The 22,796-nt window shown below is 40.3% G+C and overlaps 1 protein-coding gene across 6 annotated transcripts in view; it reads left to right on the top strand.

Moving 5' to 3' along the window:
* Positions 1-22,796, top strand: part of SRGAP1 (SLIT-ROBO Rho GTPase activating protein 1) — a 240,664-nt gene that overhangs the window by 157,193 nt on the left and 60,675 nt on the right. For all 6 annotated transcript variants that reach the window (XR_006274821.1, XM_038404044.2, XM_038404033.2 and 3 more), the window contains 3 exons: positions 5,386-5,568; positions 6,048-6,176; positions 17,898-18,119. Coding sequence is in view for 5 of the 6 variants with exons in the window: in XM_038404044.2 (XP_038259972.1) it covers positions 5,386-5,568; positions 6,048-6,176; positions 17,898-18,119 (534 nt within the window). In the remaining variant the exon portion in view is untranslated. The remainder of the gene's footprint in view (positions 1-5,385; positions 5,569-6,047; positions 6,177-17,897; positions 18,120-22,796) is intronic.

Here is a 22,796-nt window from a genome sequence, read left to right as displayed (position 1 = left end):
GGGATAAATCATGCGTGCAAATCGTGTAGCAAAGTCATGAAAGGGGCTATTAATGCAATAAAAATAAGGTGTTCAAAAGTTTAACAAATGGAGAGGGGGCGCCAAAGATGCTCTTCAGCTCGGGAGCCATTTGGTCCAGGGCCAGCCCTGGATACAGTTCCAGGGCCACACTCTTTTGGGTCCCCCATGTGGCTCCCGGCCTCCTGGGGGAGTCGTAATGGAATGGCTCCTGTAGCAGGCAGAGCCCCTATGCCAAGGGAGGCAGAGGTAGACCTTCTGCCCCTGGGGAAAGGGGCCCCAGAATTCTTACCAGCCTTCCTCTGCAACTTGAGGACTGCTGTTGCTGCTGCTGGAAGCAGATGAGTAACCCTTTCTCTGCTAGAATGGAGCCGAAAGAGGTTCCACATAGCCCTTGTGCTGGGCTAAATCCTGAGATCTGGGGAATGTTGGTCAATTAGCACCCCGCAGCTGGCTAAATGGGTGACAGAGGCTCCCAGGGGGAGGAGCTACCTATTGTGCTCTAGAAAGTGTCCCCCTTTCACCACTTGCCCCATTAAGTTCCCCCACCCATTGATGCAGTTGAGTAGCATTTTCATGATGAACAAGGGACAAGACTATTAATTATGCAGTTTTATTATAAAAATTAGATTTGTTCCTTCTCTCAGCAGACAATGTTAACTTCTAGTGTTATATTTTGGTGCTCTGAGCAGCTCTGATAGTTGGGAGATAGGAAGTTTTCAACAAAAGAAGTTTAAATTTTTAAGCCAGAACTCAATCCACTATTATGAAAAATGCAGAGCGATGGGAACAATCCTATAACGTGATAGCAAAGAGGAAATAAAAAACAGCCTTTTCACAAGAAAACTTCTCTCCATCTCCCCACAAAACTCAGTTGTCTTACATAGCACAAATTACTTTCTTATTGATAGATCTGCACAATGAATTTGTGCATTTAACTAAAATAATTATCCAATTTTTCTGTAATATGCACTTCACCATGATGCGTGAGTGCCATATACTGCCCTCCGTCTACATACTGAACTCCTATCAAAGACACTGAGGCTTCCACACTAAAATCAAGGGTAATCTATTTCTTTACAAATAGAACACTTGTAATTTGGTGCAGCATAACCCTTTCCAGACATTTTTAGGCTGACTTCGTTGGGGATCAGAAATCCTTATTTTAAAACAGTTCATCTAGTGTAATGCACCTATAACACCTGCTAAATTGGCAGAATTAAACTCATTTTATTTTATAGGAAGACTAATATTGCATTTAAAGATGTCTGTCAAATACAGAACAGGATCTTACTGTATCTGTCATGATGACAGCCCAGCATTTGTGAAATTATGACCTTGCTCTTCCTCTTCAATGAACACTTGATGGCAGATCAATAACCACTTTTGGGACTAATTAAAGTCACTGCAATGATGGATATTCTGACAGTATGGCCTATCAGTTCAACACTTTGCCAGGCAATTGAGAGGAGTATTGTACATTTCACCAGGATATTTGTTCCAAAATAATAGCTTGAGGACCCAGATCAGAACTCTTTGTACAAGAAAATCTCCCATCAACTTCTGTAACTGAATTGGATCCTAAAAGAATTGCCACTGAAATATCTAAGTATTGATGAGCAAGATGGATATGTATTAATGATTTGATTATTTTTTAAATTGTTTTTAATTTTAAAATGCTGCCATTAGGCAGGAAATGCATCATAAATCTTATTGATCTCGTCTTTGCATTAACTTTGAATTTTCCAATTATATTGTAGATATGCACAAAGAATAAAACATCCATATATTTTTGAAATTGCTTTTTCTTTAAAAAATATTTAGAAGTGAAGGTGTGGGTTTATCTTATATGGAGGGCTTTTACTAAATAAACAAAACAATAAGAAAATAAATTCTAGGATAATTTAATCATTCCAATAGAGACACACATTCTGATGGGCAGCTTTAAAATTTGTACTGAGAATTTGTAATTCATTTAAAGAGACACTGACTGGCAGTTTAGTTGCAAAATGTAGGGTGTCTTTACATTTTCATATTAGTAGCATTTCATAACTTCTTTAAAAAAAATAAACATTTAGGTTTTTGTTTGGATTTCAATATTCTTATGCAGCATTTGCAAAATAAGCATTGCAACATTGCACTTCTGCATGAGAACCAGAAAGTGAAACAGACTACCAAAAAAATTAAACTAACCAGTCTGTTTTCTGAATTTAGAATTTAAAGTACATTCCACAAGTTTTCAGTAAGCAGGAGACTTGGGCAAGGCAGGTTTTTACCAATCTCTTCTATTATTTGACATCATTTTAGACCCTCTAGTGCAGAGAGAGAGAGAGAACATCCCGCAAAACATGGTAGAAAATTAAGAAAAAGAGCTAATTGTGCAACTTCACATGCAAACTTCATGTTGTCTGTCTTACTTGTGGGAACAACACCAAAAATGTTTGGGCCCAATCACCCCTCTAATCCCTTTCATTCTGTGCAAACATCTGCTGCTGCCTCTGCAATTAAAGTATTGCTGTTATTACTGGTAAACACCCACTGGCAGAACCTGGGGAGGACTGTGCTTATGAGCTCTCCAGAGAATTGCCTGAGAATGATGTAATCATAACAATGCATGAAATAGGAAGGGCCATCAACAAAACACACTATACACAAGCCAAATGCGCAAAGTAAGGGCTAGTCTATGCTTTGTGCACTGATTAAACGATACCTGTTAGAAACTGATATAGTTAAAGTAGAATAACCTTCCAGTGTGAATGCAGACACATCGTCTATATGTTAATGTCGCTACTGATATAACTGCATCTGCACTAGGGGCTACACCAATTTAACTATATTAATTTCTAAATCAATACGGTTCTCTCGGTAGAGACAGAGTCAAGGCCAGGCTTCAGGAGAGGGTGGAGCTGACAAAGATTTGCTTTGGAAGTAGTGTCTATTGGGATGCTGTGGATTTTGTAATCCTTATGTGTAAGGAGAGGTTGAGATGAAGAAGGAGCTCTCTCCGGGGACATGAGGCTTGAGGGAATAGCACTCCAGTCTGGAAAAAAGAAAAGGAGTACTTGTGGCACCTTAGAGACTAACATTTATTTGAGCATAAGCTTTCGTGAGCTACAGCTCACTTCATCGGATGCATTTGGTGGAAAATACAGTGGGGAGATTTATATACACACACAGAGAACATGAAACAATGGGTTTTATCATACACACTGTAAGGAGAGTGATCACTTAAGATGAGCCATCACCGGGGGGGGGGGGAGGAGGAAAACCTTTCATGGTGACAAGCAAGGTGGGCCATTTCCAGCAGTTAACAAGAACATCTGAGGAACAGTGGGGGATGGGGTGGAGGGGAACTCTGTCCACATATCTGTTCAGGGGACACCATCATAGGGCCTAATCACATCAACCACACTATCGGAGGCTCGTTCACCTGCGCATCTACCAATGTGATATATGCCATCATGTGCCAGCAATGCCCCTCTGCCATGTACATTGGTCAAACTGGACAGTCTCTACGTAAAAGAATAAATGGACACAAATCAGATGTCAAGAATTATAACATTCAAAAACTAGTCGGAAAATACTTCAGTCTCTCCGGTCACTCGATTACAGACCTGAGAGTGGCTATCCTTCAGCAAAAAAAACTTCAAAAACAGACTCCAATGAGAGACTGCTGAATTGGAATTAATTTGCAAACTGGATACAATTAACTTGCGCTTGAATAGAGACTGGGAGTGGATGAGTCATTACACAAAGTAAAACTATTTCCCCATGTTATTTCTCCCCCCACCCCACTCCTTTTCTTTTTGCAAATACAGACTAACACGGCTGCTACTCTGACTCCAGTCTGGGATTATTGGAGTCCTCCAAGAGAGCTAGTTCCTAGCAGTAGAGGCTCCTGTACTCCCTTAGTGCTGCTAGCTGGAACATCACAGCTTCTGTTTCATGTGTAAAGAGTTGGTGGGGAGTGTGAGACACAGTTATATCTCATCAACTAGACTACAGGGGCGCTCTGGAAAATTGCTTCACATCTGAGTGCCTAGTTTGTTTGTAAAACAGCACTACTCAGGCTTTGCACTTTTTCAACTGCAGACCTCAAGTTGCTTGACAAAAGTGACTAAGTGTCATTATGCCCTTTTTACTGGCAAAAAAAAAAAAAAAACTGAGACAGAAAAACTAAATGACTTTCCTATTTGGCCCTGATGGTGGGGTAGGCCTTGGCCTCCGAGCTAAAAGAGCATGGTTCTCATTCTGAGGCTGGCATGCTTTTGCTGAAAAAATCTTGTAGGCCTTTTATATAAAAAGTATCTTCTAAAGGCCACAACCCATATTTTTAATTTCCTTTTCATGTCATCTTTAATGGAATCTCATCACTTGCTGTTCTTTTCAGTGTTTATTTTACAAAACAAAATTATTGAAAAATTATGATCTGTTGTATTTTATCAATTCTTTTATTTCATATATATAATATGAATCCTTATGCATAGATTATTTCTTGCTGTTAGAAGTGCTTTTTAGTAAGAATGTCAAATGTAATGGGTAAAACAACATTGTTAAATTTAAACAATGTACGACTGGGACTCAATAGGCCATCATTTTGTTCCCAGCTTGGCCATTGCCCTGCTGTATCTCTGCTTCCTCTTCCAAACCTTTGTCTGTCTTGTCTGTTTAGATTGTAGGGTCTTTGGGGCAGGGAGTATCTCTTACTATGCATATGTATAGTGCACAGCGCAGTGCCATGCTGTTCTGAATGCATCCTGCTGTAATATAATATCCATTCCATATATTAGGTATTTTTGCATAGAAGCTGGAATCCTATGTTTGCAAATGTATTCAAAAATCAACTCATTTTGAAAAGCTGTAGCAAATTTTCTGTGTTCATTAAGGAGGGAAGTGAACAGTCTGCTGTTTTATTTTCAATATAGATCACATTTTAGTTCTATCAACAGCTTAAGTGCTAAATAGTTTAGTACTTACATACATTATGCACAATTAGAGTTCTCCAAAAGCTTCTTGGATTTTTTTGCACAAAACTTTAAAAATACATCTGTTCTACATTCACCTGAAATAGCACACAGCAGGTTGCTGAGAATCAGCTCTAAGCCATGTTTCAAAAGCTGTCAAATGAGACTAAGTCACCATTGAGCCTATCCAGCTGGGAGTCCTCAATGTCTGCCAGCCTATGAAAGCTTCTTAGGCCTTGCTGACTATTCAGCTACAGAAGCTGCTTCCATTTCTTCAGCGCATCCCACCTGCTGAGGCTTCATGAGATGGTATTTTTATTCAGGGGCCCTGTGATTTTTTTTTTATGAGATGCTTTTTTATATCCATTGTCTCTTAATTCTTCTTTGACTATCTCTTCCACAGGTCATGAAAACATACCATATGTATCATGCAGAGAGCATCAGTGCAGAAAGCAAGCTGAAGGAGGCTGAGAAGCAAGAAGAAAAACAGATTGGGAGATCGGGAGACCCTGTCTTTCATATTCGACTAGAGGAGAGGCACCAGAGGAGGAGTTCTGTGAAGAAGATTGAGAAAATGAAGGAAAAAGTAAATAGGATTTCATTAAAAGCTGATTGTCCTGTTTAATTTGAAATAAATTCAGTGCAGTTCTGAGATTCCTTTGAAGCTGTAGCTTAGATGTATATGTTTCTATAGAATGGTTTTAGAGAGAGATTGTCCATTAAGGAAATATGTGGCATATAATGAGTTTAATATAATCTATGATAAACTAGCAGTAGCTAGTTAGATATTTAATGTTATAAACTCGTAGTAGCTTACAGAGAACTTGCAATTCAGAGATAGTGAGTGATTTTACTCCCCGTAATTTTCTCATTACATGGCTTGTTCATAAATTACATTTTCTGTTGATGGGGTTTTGAAATTGGGTTTCTGTTAAATGCATAGCAAAAATTGAACTTTATTTCTAGTTGATAGTAACAATTCATGCACACTTACCTATTTAGTTGAATGATAAAGTTGAGGTATTCAAACTTTCTCACTATATTAATACACAATTTCTTTCTCAGCGTCAAGCAAAATACTCTGAAAACAAGCTGAAATCTATTAAAGCCAGAAATGAGTACCTACTAACCCTTGAAGCAACCAACGCTTCTGTTTTCAAGTATTATATTCATGATCTTTCAGATTTAATTGATGTAAGTACTTGATGTTTATACCTATATTCTCTTCAGGAGTAATACGTAGTATTTTTTTTTTCTGCTTTTCATCTTCAAAGAGGAAGTCTACAATGTTTAGTTGCATTTGTCATTGATCATATAGTATATTGATCTCTATAATATTTCATAGTGGAACCAATAGGTTTTCCTTTTAGTTTTATATTTTACAAAAACAAATGCTGGTAGGAAGCTGGGTTCATGTCTTTAAAATTTAGTGGGCAAATTTTTTTCTCCTAGGTGACTGGAGAAAACATGGCAATGATGGCACTAAACACAGAAATGGTTGGCCATTTCCACATTATGGTGGGAAATGTTTCTGGAACAAGAATGAAAAATTTTAATGCTGCAAGTTAAAAACTTTAAACTGTGGTTTTACTCTCTAAAATGACCATATAAAAATGGTACCTTACTCAAAAAAAAACCCTGTTCCTTATGTGTACTCAGAATCACTTATGTTAATTTTAATGGCAAAAATACATTTTTACTGATTTTTAGTCCTGTTAGCACTGCATAGACAACACAGCTACAATTGAGTATACTGGATCAATTCCACCTTGTACATCATCAACACAAATGTCTGATGAGTTTCAATGAGCTACGTCTGTGCAAAGCTATTGAAGGCAGTGGGGTTACACAGGTGTAACTTATATCAGAATTTGGCCTACGGAATCTGTATGCAAGCGATGGAAGGAACCCAGCTTGACTCTGAGCCCAGGATGAGATTGTAGGCCTGGTATTTAAAAAAAAAAAAAAAAAAAAAAGTAAACTTATTGTGTTAGATACAGAAAACTTTGAGACAGGAAACATCAGATCACCATGTTTATAATCACTTTTCAGAGTAAAACTACACTTTAAATGGCATATATATTCACAAATGTCATGCACTGACATCAAGATGTTCTATATTATAGGACAAGCTCGCTTGACTCTGTGTTTTATAGCATGGGTTTATTGCAGGCCTTGAAAAATTTACATGACACTGACTAGCCAAGGTGAAAAATACCCACTGCAATTTAATAGACTAGAATAGCTGTGTAGTTTTGTGTTTAATTATAATTTTGTGACATTATAACTTCCTTTTAATATATATATTTTTAATGCAAGTTACATAATTTCTCTTGCTTTTGTTATTTTATTTTCCTTCTGCCTTCACAATACCTTTTTTCCTTTCTTTCTTCTAAGACATGACATATCTTTTCTTGCTGTTTTCTCAATATCAGTTATTTCCTCTTTTCCAGTTTCCTCTTCTCTTCCTCTTTCTTTTATTCTGTTGTATGCTCTCTCTCTTCCCCTTTGTTTTGTCTCCCAGTTCTCCCAAAATCTCTCTCCCACAGCACCCATATTTGTCTTTTCTGTCATTTCCCCACCCACATCCATGCATCCACTCACCCCAATCCACCTCCTCATACATTGAAAAATTTACCTGACTCCTAATAGTCAGAAGATTAAGCCAGAGGACCAATCTAAGATTAGAGGCTCTTCTGTACATGGGCAACACTTTAAGTGAGAAATCAAGCTCTCCCAGACTCTTAGACTGCTGTCCCTGGACCCTGTTTGGGGGTTCCATTTTTGTAGCCTCTAGTTAGTAGTTATCTGACAAAGATACACCCGTCTATCTGCTGGAAGGAGGATTTTTTCTCTGTTTTTCCACCACCTCTGCAAGAGCCTCCTCTGCAAGTGTATTGGTGATGTCCCTGCTAATCGTCACCTTGTCTGGCCTCTATTTTTGAGTCGTCCTCCCCGGAGAATAGCTCCAGTGCCTGTTTCCAGTTTTGGAAAGAACTTTTTCAAGCTGCAGATTGGAAAATTGACCTGATTCTGTCAATTTCACGATCTCCACAGAGTTTTCGATAGCAGGAGTGAAAACTGACCAGACCAAACAGTTTTCACTGACCTGGAGAAAAGATACTACCAGAAGCAGAAGCACTGAAGCTGTTTGTCTACAGACAAATTTGCCTAGCCAATGCTACAACATCGCATTGGCTAACATTTGAGGTTCATGTTTGAAAAGCTATTGACAGTCGTAAAAACTGGATTTTTTAATGTCAGAAAACTTAAAATCAACAGAATTTAGTGGCACTTGCATGGGAAAGATACCTATTCATAATGGATGAGTAGCTTTTCAAGCCATGGGTTAATATATGCAATAACAATTTTAAATAGGCAAAATTGTTTTAAATATGACCATTCCTTAAAGAATTTAAATGAAGGATTGGACTTTGCACTCCATCTACACCATTGATATACAGGACTCAGCTATAATTATGTGTAGCTGGAAATTGGTTCAGAGCCATGTTCAGCAATATAATGTTGCTGTCATGTAATGTTTAAATGAAGTGTCTTTCAGACATTCATGTCTAATCAGAATGTTGTCTGAAGTCAGTATAGATTTTTTTTTAAGTGTTTACTATTTCACAAAGGAAACAGTGTTTTGTAAATGGAAAAGTTCTCACAAGGCAGTTGGTTCATAATCACAATATGAAACATGCTTTCTACTGCCCACATGTTGTGGTGAATTTAAGAATTCTCATGCTGTAAAACTACTTATGCAATGTTACAGTCCTGACTTAAATTTACAAAAGTGAGGAAATTCAATGTTGTAGTTACTACTTTGCTCTGTCTTCTCTACCTTGTCATCATCTGCCCTCCCTCCCATGCATCCTTGCACATGCATGTTATGAAGTCAGTTCTCCACTGCATCTTAAGTGCTGATCATACAGGAGGGATTGGGAATGGGATGGAGCTGGTTACACTGCCTGAGTTGTGCAAAAGGACCAGAGTAATATGGAATCTAGTCCTATGTTGGGGAGTATATATTCAATACATAATACTGAGTAGCAACCCATGCCACTGGGATGCATATATTTTGCAGTGATGACTTAGCTATGTGCAGGTGTACAATGAACTATTTTGTATACTGATTGTAATAAATTATCTAATTATGCAAATAAATTAACATAGAAGAGGTGTTCTATCAGGTTAACCTATCTTAATGAACGCATGTTATAGGATGTGTTTAAATATTTTGTGTGTGTGTACACGTATGTACACATTTCTGCATTTCAAAAGAACTACAAAGTAAATAATTTCTTTTGGGAGTATTGCAACAGAATTAACAGGATTAAATTTTTCAAGTAACAGTTCATAGTGTTTATATTACCCTAAAATGTAATACAACTTGATTTTGGCAAATTCATACGGATGATACTAAACTGTAATTTTTTAGCTGAACCCTGAACTCAGTTTGAACTCTTCAATTCATTCATTTCATTAACAAAGCTTAGTGCTTCTTTCTTAAAATGCTGCTGTGCAGTTAATAATCTTATTAAGCCTTCATAAGAAAAGCCAGATAAAAATGTACCTTGAGTCTTAAACATTTTATGGAGTAAGTTTTGAGGCCAACCTTGGTAAAAGGAGTGGTAGGATAAACATTATTGAATATGTACAATTGTTTCTATTTCCTTTTTATTCAAGCAGAGGAATATGAATGTCTCTTAAATAGATTATTTCCCTTCTATTGGACCTACTGTAAATCTACTTCATTTGCAGGAGAGAGTGTACATTTGACTTGTATTGTGTGGAAAAACTGGAAAAGAATGTTTTTCAGCTAGACTGAGCAAGCTTCATTTGGTTTGTGGGGTTGTTTCTTAAAACTAGAGATCTCTGAGCAGCAGTACAGTACACACCCCTGTTAATCTGAGTGCTTGTCCATACGGTGCATATCATTGTTCAGTTATTTGAAAATTGCTATGCCATTCAGATTACAAGATTTGTCTGTTTGCAATAGGAAGGTATGAGCCCTTTTTCAGACATTTCAAGCACCCACAAAACAAACGGTAAATGCTGAAGAAACAGCAATCAAAACAGAACAGCATCAACAGCAAATCTGCCTGTAGTCCTGGAATATATAAAATATTCACTATTCATCCTTCCTTGGAGGCCTTCTAATTATGTTCAGTAGTAGTGTTTGGGATGAATAGGAGTTAAAAGGATTTCTAATGTTGTGGGTATTGCTTCTGACCAAACCCTCCGTGAAGTTGATTTGTCCTCTAAAGATGTGCTTTTGTAGTCATTCATAGATCAAATTTGAAATAAGGCTAAATTCTATGCAGCTCACCATCTTTATTTCACAAGTTTCTGTGTTGGGGTTTGCAGACCCCAAACTAAATCAAGGCATGGCATAGAGCAGTCCTGGGCTATGGAGGCCCCACCCCTCAGCAGCTGCAGGGCATGCTCCAGAGGGATAGTTTATAAGAGCACTGGTAGACGAGGGGAAAGGGAGGAAGGAACTACAGTCTCCACCATGATTCCTGGAGTTGTTTGAGAAGTTGCTACAGCATTGTTAAGGCTACTCTGGAAACAGAAGCTACTAAAGTTAGATACTTTTAAATTAGCATCCAAGAGCTTTTAAAAAAGATGGCTGAGGAGCTCGCTGGACAGTTAATGTTTCACTGAATCATGGATTACTGGGGAACATCCTGAAGACTGGAAGAAAGCTAATGTGACAATTTTTTAAAAGGGTAAATTGGATGACCCAGGTAATGATAGGCCTGTCAGTCTGACTTTGATCCTGGGCAAGATAATGGAGGGGCTGATATGGGAGTAGATTAATAAAGAACTAAAGGAGGGTAATGTAATTAATGCAAATAACATGGGTTTATGGAAGATAGATCCCGTCAAACTAACTTGATATCTTTTTTTGGACGAGAATACAAATTTTGTTGATAAAGGACATAGTGTTAATGTAATAGTCTTCTGTAAGGCATTTGACTTGGTGCTGCATGGTATCTTGATTTAAAATCTAGTATGATGTAAAATTTACATGTCACACATTATGTGGATTAACTGGCTAACTGAAAGATCTCAAAATATAACTATAAACAGAGAATCCTCACCAAGTGGGTCTGTTTCCAGTGTGGTTCAGGGATTGGTTCTTGTGTCTACTTTATTTAACATTTTTATCAATGGACTGGGAAGAAAACTAATCAAGAAAAATAATCACTGATAGTTTGCACATGACACAAAAATTTGGGGAGTGGTAAATAATGAAAAGGACAGGTCACTGATTCAGCGTGATCTAGGTCACTTGATAAACTGGGCACAAGCAAACAATATTGTTTTTTTTAATATGGTAAATGTATACACCTAGGAACAAAGAATGTAGGCCATACTTACAGGATGGGGGACTCTAGCCTGGGAAGCAGTGACTCTGAAAAAGATTTTTGGATTGTAGTGCATAGTCAGCTGAACTTGAGCTCCCAGAGTGATGCTATGGCCAAAAAAGCTAATGCAATCCTGGGAAGCATAAACAGGGAAATCTCAAGTAGGTGTAGGAAGATTATTTTACCTCTGGATTTGGCACTGGTGGGCCACTGTTGGAATATTGTGTCCAATTCTGGTGCCCACAATTCAAGAAGGATTTTTATAAATTGGAGAGGGTTCACAGAAAAGCCATGAGAACAATTAAGACTCGAAAACCTGTCTGATAGTGATAGACTGAAGGAGCCTAATCTATTTAGTTTAACAAAGAGAAAGTTGGGGACTGACTTGATTACAGTCTATAACTACCTACATGGGGAACAAAAATTCAATAATGGGCTCCTCAGACTAGCAGAGAAAGGTATAACAAGATCCAGTGGCTGGAAGTTGAAGCGAAACAAATTCAGACTGGAAATAAGGTGTACGTTTTTAACAGTGAGAGTAATTAACCATTGGAACAGTTTACCAAGTGTCATAGATTTCATAGAATAGAATATCAGGGTTGGAAGGGACCTCAGGTCATCTTGTCCAACCCCCTGCTCAAAGTAGGACCAATCCCCAATTTTTGCCCTACACCCCTAAATGGCCCCCTCAAGGTTTGAGCTCACAACCCTGGGTTTAACAGGTCAATGCTCATGGTGGATTCTCCATCACTAACCATTTTTAAATCCAGATTGGATGTTTTTTTAAAAGATCTGCTCTAGGAACTATTTTGGGCAAGTTCTATGCTGTGTTACACACGAGGTCAGACTAGATGATCACAATAGTCCCTTCTAGCCTTAGAATCTATGAAAACCAGCTTGAACCTGCCACACCCAAAAATCTAGGAACACTAAACACCACCTCTGGGCATTTCCACGAGACAGTACTTCCCCCACTGGCAAGCACTAAGTCTGTGTATATAAAAGAAAATGTTTAATAAAAGGGAGAGGGATCACAGCATTAATTTGGGAAAACATTGCAACAGTGATTCAAAAGTATGCAAATCATAAGTGAACTCCTGCCCCATACTATCTTGGACAGGAGTCCTTTCCTTCACTTTCCCACCTTCAGGTGTGAAATTCCAGTAGACAAATGTCCCTTTAACATGCCTTTCCTTCAGTTGCACCCCTGTCATAAATATAAAGGGAAGGGTAAACACCTTTAAATCCCTCCTGGCCAGAGGAAAAACCCTTTCACCTATAAAGGGTTAAGAAGCTAAGATAACCTCGCTGGCACCAGACCAAAATGACCAATGAGGAGACAAGATACTTTCAAAGCTGGGGGGGGGAGGGGAACAAAGGGTTGTCTCTGTCTGTGTGTTGCTTTTGCCGGGACTAGAGCAGGAATGCAGGTCAAATTTCCTGTAAAGAGTTAATAAGCAATCTAGTTAGATATGCATTAGATTCTGTTTTGTTTAAATGGCTGATATAAATAAGTTGTGCTGAATGGAATGTATATTCCTGTTTTTGTGTCTTTTTGTAACTTAAGGTTTTGCCTAGAGGGATTCTCTGTTTTGAATCTGATTACCCTGTAAGGTATTTACCATCCTGATTTTACAGAGGTGATTCTTTTACCCTTTCTTTAATTAAAATTCTTTTTTTAAGACCCGATTACTTTTTCATTGTTCTGAAGATCCAAGGGTTTGGGTCTGTGTTCACCTATGCAAATTGGTGAGGATTTTTATCAAGCCTTCCCCAGGAAAGGGGGCGTAGGGTTTGGGAGGATTTTGGGGGGAAAGACGTTTCCAAGCGGGCTCTTTCCCTGTTATATATTTGTTAGCAGCAATAAAGTCCAAGGACAAAAGGTAAAATAACTTGTACTTTGGGGAAGTTTTAACCTAAGCTGGTAAAAATAAGCTTAGGGGGTTTTTCATACAGGTCCCCACATCTGTACCCTAGAGTTCAGAGTGGGGAAGGAACCTTGACAACCCCACTCACAGCTTATCTGTGGTCAGCAAAGTATCAGAGACCCGGGGTATATTCAGGTGGGATTGGGAGATGATTGAGTGACACCTCTACTTTAAAAAAAAAAAAAAAAAAAAAAAAAAGTACTTGTGGCACCTTCGAGACTAACAAATTTATTTGATCATAAGCTTTCGTGAACTACAGCTCACTTCATAGCTCACGAAAGCTTATGCTCAAATAAATTTGTTAGTCTCTAAGGTGCCACAAGTACTCCTTTTCTTTTTGCAGATACAGACTAACATGGCTGCTACTCTGAAATCTCTGCTTCAGCTTGCCGCTGCTGTTTCTACTGCTGCTGTTGCTCACGGCTGCTGCTTCTCTTCACTGTGATGTCGTGTTTTGAGTTGCCACCACATAACCCATCTCCTAATGATTTCACTGGGTAGAGAGGAACTCACTGCTGCTGCCTGTTCTGTGTGGTGTTTCACAACAGCCCTGTCCCCACACCAGGACTAAGCCCCCTACATCAGTTTATTAGTGTGATTTCAGTTCTAAAGATCATTGAGAGGAAACAAGGACGCTCAATTGAGTCCATTCGGTTCTGTCTTTAAACACTGGAGGGGAAAGGTCAAATGATATCTAAGGCCCTTTAAACAGTGTCTACACTGTGTGCCGACCCGCTCTGACTTTCACTTGGACTTGGCATCGCTATCTCCACTTAGTAAGTGCGGTTGAAGGACCTCACCTTCTCAATTAGAGCATACTACATAAGGTTCTGCTGCCTTTTATACATACAATAAGCATAACAACATTTTATTATACCTGCATCCAAATCTAAAGTGAACTTTAACCCAAAACAGCCAAAATTCATCACTTTGCAAAGCAGGTCTATCTACTGATCATGTAGGCAGAGTAGTTGTGTCTATCCAAATGCAGTCTGCTCCTGAAGTCTTTTTCACAGTTCATCAATAGATGCTAGGGGAGAGCTTATTCAGATCATCTGTCCAGCTTCAATGCCTATCCATTAGTTGGCTATGGATCTCTTTAACCACAAGGACTTTCTGCTTTTAGTTATTGATGAGTGAATCTCACAAAGATTCAGAGGTTGAGTTCAGTTTGGATAAATGTCAAAATGTTTTGGTTGCTTATTCAAACTTTCCAAATGTCTTGGCTCTGCAGGCTAAAGTCTGAAAAACTTGAGAGAATGTGCTTTTGTGAGAGATATGACAATTGCACTCCTAGCAGTGACAGCAGTTTGTAAGGTTCTGATACTTTTTTAGATAGTTTTGGTTCTAGAAATGGAGGAAGATTAAAAAACGTTGACTCTTATCCTTTCCAAACTGGTTCAGCCATCCCTGTTTTTCAGCTGTCATTGCAAGTCTACTCTGGTGGTAGATTAAACCTTTCATCCTTTCCTTTCTTAGTTGTCTTTGGGATACTGCCTGATGGAATCTTTCACAGAGTGCAAAAATCTCTGATCCATCCACAACAAATAGGGTTTTGGATTGGGGCATTGTTTGAAAATATATATGTATATTTTAACCCAGGCCTGTGAGGTACCAAGCTTCACAGAGTTTGTTTTTTTGGCGGGGGGGGTGTTTTGGGGGGGAAGGCGGTTAGAGTGTCTGGATTTTCTTGTTAAACAAAGTAAAGGCAAATCGTCATTCAGTCAAATTTTATTTTTATTCACATATTAATTTTGAAGCACAAATCCAAATTCAGGTATTAAACTCCATGTACAAATCTACTGTGCGGAAGTCTTTGGTTCAAATTCTGGTCTCATTCTCACTTCTCTTGCTGGCAATAAGAGTGCTGTGAAGTGCTGAAGAGGGTATCCTGCTTCACTTGAGAAACCTTTCAGGTTGATTCAGAAGCAGTACTAAGTTTCAAAGATAGTCCCATGCAGCCTTATTTACCCAAACTAATGATGATCGTGGTTTTTCTTCTTGTGGTTGAAGATGGTTGCTTAGTGAATTGAGGGGTGAATCCTGGCATCCTTGGGACTATCAGAGGATGGAGGCTGCAACACCATTTTTTGGCTCTCTGGAGAAGCTACATCAAAATTCCATGTGCTTGTTCTTGTGATTTCCTCTATAAATCAATAAGTTATCTTGTTAATACAAATCTGAAATCCTGATTTCCTCTATAAATCAATAAATTATTTTGTTAATACAAATCCTATTTTCCTAAATTCAGATTCTAACTGCTTGTAATTTTAAAACAAGTAACTAACTGGCCACTATAGTAAAATTAGCCATTGCCATTTGTATTTCTTTTTCCTCTCAGTTTAGCCTTCCTTGAGTTCTTGCTGAAATTAATACTCCTAAAATAAAAATAGCTGGCCTGATCCTCTTTCTTACCATCATTTTTTGTCTGTCTTTTCATCCAAGATAGTGAGTTGAATTAAAAAGCTTATTTAACACAGAACAAGGGGAAAAACAGAGAGAGGTAATTCCTTTACAAATAAATGCTAACACCCTTATTTTTTTAGTGTGGAAACCTTTAAAATATGGATGTGGTTAGATTAAAAAGTTAGGGACTTTGGTTTCAGTAAATGTAACACAAATTTTCCAATGTGGTGGGGAAAGGCTATCACTGGACATGCACTTAACTAAGATTGAAATCCTTCTTTTGTAGATTTAAAATGGTTCATGTATTGTGTTTTGGGGGCCATTATCCCATCAGCAGTAAATGACCTGCAGTAACCTCTAAGGCCAAAAGCAGCTGCTGATCACAGCAGTTTTGTGGTCAGTAATGTGAATGAAACATCCCTTTTTCGTCATAGATTTCAGAGCAGAATTTGATCTCTTAGGACTAGTGATTAGAGTCCTAAACATGTGGCGAGGTATGAAAGATTTGTTTCCATTGAAGAGAATTTTTACACTCAGCTATGGTAAATAGTTTGGAAATTCTTTGTATAGATAAGACAGAGGGATCAAAGCATGATATTACTTTCCCTAAGAGATACTAACAGTTAAGAGGGAGGTGCATATGCGTGAATACACAATGGGCTTGCTTCACCCTGCTGGCATGGGGTGGAATGCAAATTGCTTTTTTGCACCATTCTACCTATGGGTTTGCAGAGGGAAGACTCGCTTTAAACTTCAGTTGGGCTCCTAGGGTGACTGAAGATGACTGGGGGATGCACTGAAGTAGCATGTCCCCCAACTGCCCTAGCCATGCACCCTCCCTGACTGGTGCCAACCTCCCTTAAGGCTGTAGTGTATCCTGGGGACACCCCAGTATAAGTGGTTCTCAACCTTTCCAGACTACTGTAACCCTTTCATGTCTGATTTGTCTTGTGTACCTCAAGTTTCACCTCACTTAAAAACTACTTGCTTACAAATCAGACATAAAATTACAAAAGTGTCACAGTACACTATTACTGAGAAATTGCTGATTTTCTCATTTTTACCCTATATTTATAAAATAAATTGATTGGAGTATAAATATTGTACTTACATTTCAGTGTGACACTTGAGCCTGTTTTTCACTTGTGAGCGTTGTGTGAAGCCCAAGCCACAGGCAGTGTGGCTGAAGCATGTTACTTAGTTTTGTGGGGCCCAGGCAGTTGCCCTGCTTGCCACCCCCTAATGTGACTCCCCTAAACCCAGACCTCAACCCCCCTGGGGGCTGCAACCCCCAGGTTGAGAAACACTGACCTAGATGAGTTGAATATCCCTGGGAATACCTCAGAGTACCCCCAGGGATACACGAACCCCTGGTGGAGAACCACTGCCCTAGCAGATACTGGACATTTTGTTCTGCTGCAAACAGCCTCCTGACAGAGGTTCTGAATGTATAAACCAAGGCAGGATCAAGCCTGAAAGCTCTGATTTTCTTTAAAAATAGGTGTTGATTAATAGTATTTGCTTAGTTATAACTTTAAAATATGAATAAAAGATGGAAAATGCAAATCAATGATGTTTTAAGAGGCATTTTTACTCTTTTTAAAACATTTTACTAAATACATTTTTACTCTGTTTTAGAGGAGGATTTTGTTGTGATTTAAACCAAAAAACATCTCAAAGACAGGAGAGTGCTTTGGGTGTTAATCCAAGCACTGGGCTGACAAACAGGAACTCTAATTTTAATTCTGACTATGCCACTGACTTAACTATCTTGTCTTGGAGAGGTTATATAAGACCAGATTAAAAAAAAAAAAAGTCTCAGGTTCATACACAGAAATGATATAGAAATAGCCATTATCATGTACAAACTCCCATTTTTCTGTGCAACTGTGGCAATTGCACATGTATATCCAGAAACATGAACTCACTTCTGTGTACAGACCTCTGGCCTCCCTTTTAAAATTGTCCTTTAATCTCTCTGCTTTCATTTTTCCATCCATCAAATGGGAATAATAGCTACTTATCACCTTGACATGGCTGTTGTGAGGTTTAATTAATTAGTTTGTAAAGCGCTTTGCAGATGAAAAAAACAAAACATTGATACTATTAGTTCTAATTGTTGTTACGCAGTTTTTTATGTTATGGCTATTGCAATTTGTCTCTGCTTTTTAAATTTGTTTTCTTCTCTCTTTGTTGTGTATTAGTGTTCCGATCTTGGATACCATGCAAGTCTGAACAGAGCCCTAAGAACATATCTCTCTGCAGAGTATAACCTTGAAACATCTAGACATGAGGGCCTAGATATAATTGAGAATGCTGTTGACAGCTTGGAGCCACGAAGTGACAAGCAGAGATTCATGGAGATGTACCCCACTGCCTTTTGTCCGCCAATGAAATTTGAGTTCCAGTCTCATATGGGTGATGAGGTCAGTAGTTAGTGACTTCTTAGAGACAAATAGAGTAAATCCAAACCAATAATGTCTGTTTTTGCACAAAGGAAAACTTCCCTGATGTGAATTCTGAATTATTTTCTGCAGGATGTGGCTTTCATCCATTTCTACAAAGAATCTAGTTAAAGTGAAATGTAAGCCAGTATTATTTATGCAGACACAAATGGATCAGCAAACAAAACCTTTGGCAGATCTGGAAACATGCTATTCAGAGTTGCTCAAAATAATTCTGATGCAAGAGCAATCCTTTCTTGTTGTGTTTTGTATTGCACTATAATGACATTGGCTCAGATTCTCTTCGCTTCCAAGATGTGCCCAGCACAGGAACAGAGGCAATGATGGCTTTATATCACGAACCACCCAGTGGGGCTTCCCAGTGCAACTTAGAGGGGCCTCAGAGCTGTTCTACACTGCACTTGGAGCATATCATCTGGAGACTGCCAGAATGCAAGTGGTCTCCAACCATGCCCCTATTTTCCACTACATTAGGGACTGGTGGGAGCATAGAATACTACAGCATCTGGGGATTTCCCTTCCACAAGGGAAATCTTGGATGTGCACTGCTTTGTGGCCCTGTAGCAGCCAAAAGCCATATTGCAGAGGAACATCAATTCCTATCTATTTTCATAGAATATTGTGACTATTTCCTCATCTTAGGATATGTCTATACTATGAAATTAGGTAGATTTTATAGAAGTCGATTTTTAGAAATCTATTTTTTACAGTCGATTGTGTATGTCCCCACTAAGCGCATTAAGTCAGTGGAGTGTGTCCTCAATACCCTGGCTAGCATTGACTTACAGAGCGGTGCACTGTGAGTAGCTATCCCACAGTTCCCCACATTCTCTGCTACCCATTGGAATTCTGGGTTAAGCTCCCAATGCTTGATGGGGCAAAAACGTTGTGAAGGGTGGTTTTGGGTACATGTCGTCAGTCGCCCCTCCCTCCATGAAAGCAACAACAGACAATCATTTCGCGCCTTTTTTCCTGGGTTACCCGTGCAGACGCCATTCAACGGCAAGCATGGAGCCCGCTTAGCTCACCGCTGCTGTTGTGAGCATTGTAAACACCTCGCGCATTATCCTGGAGTATGTGCAGAACCGGGCTAAGAAACACCAGCATGAGGGCGACTGTGATGAGGACATGGACACAGATGTTCCTGAAAGCACGGGATGTGGCAATTGGGACATCATGGCTGCAGTGGGGCAGGTTGATACAGTGGAACGCCGATTCTGGGCCCGGCAAACAAGCACAGACTGGTGGGACCTCATAGTGTTGCAGGTATGGGATGATTCACAGTGGCTGCGAAACTTTCGCATGCGTAAGGCCATTTTCCTTGAACTTTGTGAGTAGCTTTCCCTCACCCTGAAGCGCAGGAATACCAAGATGAGAGCTGCCCTGACAGTTAAGAAGCGAGTGGCGATAGCGCTGTGGAAGCCTGACTGCACCGGTCAGTCGGGAATCAATTTGGAGTAGGCAAGTCTACTGTGGGGACTGCTGTGATCCAAGTAGCCAATGCAATCACTGATGTTTTGCTATCAAGGGTAGTGACTCTGGGAAATGTGCAGGCCATACTGGATGGCTTTGCTGCAATGGAGTTCCCTAACTGTGGTGGGGCGATAGACAAAACACATATCCCTATCTTGGTACCGGACCACCTTGCCAACCAGTACGTAAACTGCAAGGGGTTTACCTCAATGGTGCTGCAAGCACTGGTGGATCACAAGGGACATTTCACCAACATCAACATGGGATGGCCGGGAAAAGTGCATGACGCTCTCATCTTTAGGAACTCCGGGCTGTTCGAGCAGTTGCAAGAAGGGACTTACTTCCCAGACCAGAAAATTACCGTTGAGGATGTAGAAATTCCAGTAGTTATCCTTGGGGACTCAGCCTAGCCCTTGCTCCCAGGGCTCATGAAGCCGTACACAGGCAGCCTGGACAGTAGTAAGGAGCAGTTCAACTATAGGCTGAGCAAGTGCAGAATGGTAGAATGTGCCTTTGGACATTTAAAAGCTCGCTGGCGCTGTTTGCTGACTAGGTTAGACCTCAGAGCAACCAACATTCTCATTGTTATTGCTGCTTGCTGTGTGCTCCATAATATCTGTGAGAGTAAGGGGGAGACATTTATGGCGGGGTGGGAGGTTGAGGCAAATCGCCTGGTGGCCAGTTTTCAGCAGCCAGACACCAGGGTGATTAGAAGAGCGCAGCTAGGCACGCTGCACATCAGAGAGGCTTTGAAAACCAGTTTCATAACTGGCCAGGCTACGGTGTGACAGTTGTATGTGTTTCTCCTTGCTGCAAACCCCCTTTCGATCACAGCTGGCAAAGGAAATAAAGTAACTATCATTTTGAAACCATGCATTTGTTCTTTATTAATTTGAAAAAAAAAAAAAGTGAGATAACTGACAAGGTAGCCAGGGTGGGGTAGGGTGTAGGAGAAGGGAAGGACAAGGCCACATTGCTTATTGTAGTCACACTACGAATCAAAACTGTTTGAATGACAATCTTCTGTTTCTTGGGCCATCCTCTGAAGTGGAGTGGCTGGGTGCCCGGAGCATCCCCCCCGTGTTCTTGGGCGTCTGGGTGAGGAGGATATGGAACTTGAGGAGGAGGGCAGACGGTTATACAATGGATGCAGTGGGAATTTGTGCTCTTGTTGGCTCCACCAGACGCTTCATCGTGTCCATTTGCTCCCCCCTTAGCCTCAGCATTGCCTCCTGCCTCTGCTCTTCGTGCTCACTTAATGCTTTCCTGGCCTCTGACACTGAATGCCTCCATGTATTAATCTGTGCCATATCAGTGCAGGAGGACTGCATGAGCTCGGAAAACATGTCATCATGAGGGCGTTTTTTTCGCCATCTAATCTGTGATAACCTCAGGGACAGAGATGATGGAGGAGCATAGAAACATTTGCTCCTGGGGGGAGATAAAAAGGGAGAGTAAATTTTAAGATGACACATTTCTGAGAACAAAAGGAAGACTCTTTCACAGTGAATCAAGTAATTCACAACAGACAGGACATGTGCTTTAGGTACAAAGTCGCATTTTGCCTTTTATATTGAGCATGTGCCGGTATGGTGATATGTCACAAATGGCTGGGCAACAGAATTCGATTTCCAGGCAGCCATGGTAAGCCTTTTGGTATGCAAGGTTAGCTTCTTCCATCTTCATAACATGTGGGAATGGTTTCAAACTGCAGTGCCATCCTTTCCCATAGCAAGCAATGCCTGTTGGGTTTCACATTTAAAAGGAGGGGCTGTGGTTTTTCGGGTGGATATACAGCACACACTTCCCCCCACCCCGCAACATGGCTATTCTCTGGGATGATCCCTTTACCCCTCCCCCTGCCCATGTGGCTATTCTCTGGAGTGATCCCTTTTAGCCAAACACAAACAACTACAGCAAGAACGGGTTCCTTTTACTGTTCCCTTACAAAAATTCCCCTATTTTAATCAGGTGACCAAATCACTCTCCTGAGGCTAACACAGAAATATAAAGCCCGAATGTTGCTTGAATGCGACAGGACCATTCACTGCCATGCTTTGTGCTGCAGTGATTCCAGACTACTTGCTACTGGCTTAGTGTGGTAAAGTGTCCTACCATGGAGGATGAAATAAGGCAGCCCTCCCCAGGAACCTTCTGCAAAGGCTTTCAGAGTACCTCCAGGAGAACTTCATGGAGATGTCCCTGGAGGATTCCCGCTCCATCCCCACACACATTAACAGACTTTTCCAGTCGCTGTACTGGCCGTGAATGCATCCCAATTCTTCAGGGAAAATCTAACATTAAACACTATTGCTTTTAAACCCTGTACTGTAGTTACAAATGTGCACTCACCAGAGCTGCCTTCTCTGGCTTCAAGGTCGGGGATCCCGCCTTGGGAGGGTATTGGCTCCAGGGTGATGAAAAAGTCCTGGCTGCCTGGGAGAACGGATTCACCACTTGCCTCCTGCACATTCTCCTTCTTCTCTTCCTCATCTACAAAATCCTCCTCCCTGTTGTGTGAGACTCCCCCCTTGCAGGTGTCCACGGACAGTGGTGGGGTAATGGAAGGGTCCTCACCTAGAATGCCATGCAGCTGATCATAGAAGTGGCATGTATGGGACTCTGACCCAGAGCGACCGTTTGCCTCCTTTGTCTTTTGGTAGGCATGCCTGAGCTCCTTGACTTTCACGTGGCACTGCTGTATGTCTCTTTTGTAGCCTCTCTCCACCCTTTGTGATTTTGGCATATATATTAGCATTTCTTCTTTTTGATCGGAGTTTGGCCTACACAGATTCTTCTCCCCATACAGCAATCAGATCCAGTGTCTCCCTTTTGGTCCATGCTGGAGCTCGTTTGCAATTCTGGTCACCTGTGCTGCTGAGCGCTCCACACTGACCAAACAGGAAATGAAATTCAGAATTTCCCAGGGCTTTTCTTGTGTACCTGGCTAGTGCATCAGAGTTCAAAGTGCTGTCCAGAGTGGTCACATTGGAGCACTCTGGGATAGCTCCCGGAGGCCAATACCGTCGAATTGCGTCTGCACTACCCCAAATTTGACCCAGCAAGGTCGATTTTAGCGCTACTCCCCTCACCGGGGAGGAGTACAGAAGTAGATTTTAAGAGCCTTTAGGTCAACAGAACGGGGTTGGTTATGTAGAAGCATGC

This window comes from Dermochelys coriacea, chromosome 1 (genome assembly GCF_009764565.3).
Source record: "Dermochelys coriacea isolate rDerCor1 chromosome 1, rDerCor1.pri.v4, whole genome shotgun sequence".
In the NCBI taxonomy this organism is placed as follows: Eukaryota; Metazoa; Chordata; order Testudines; family Dermochelyidae; genus Dermochelys; species Dermochelys coriacea.
This window is presented reverse-complemented; position numbering and strand designations above follow the sequence as displayed.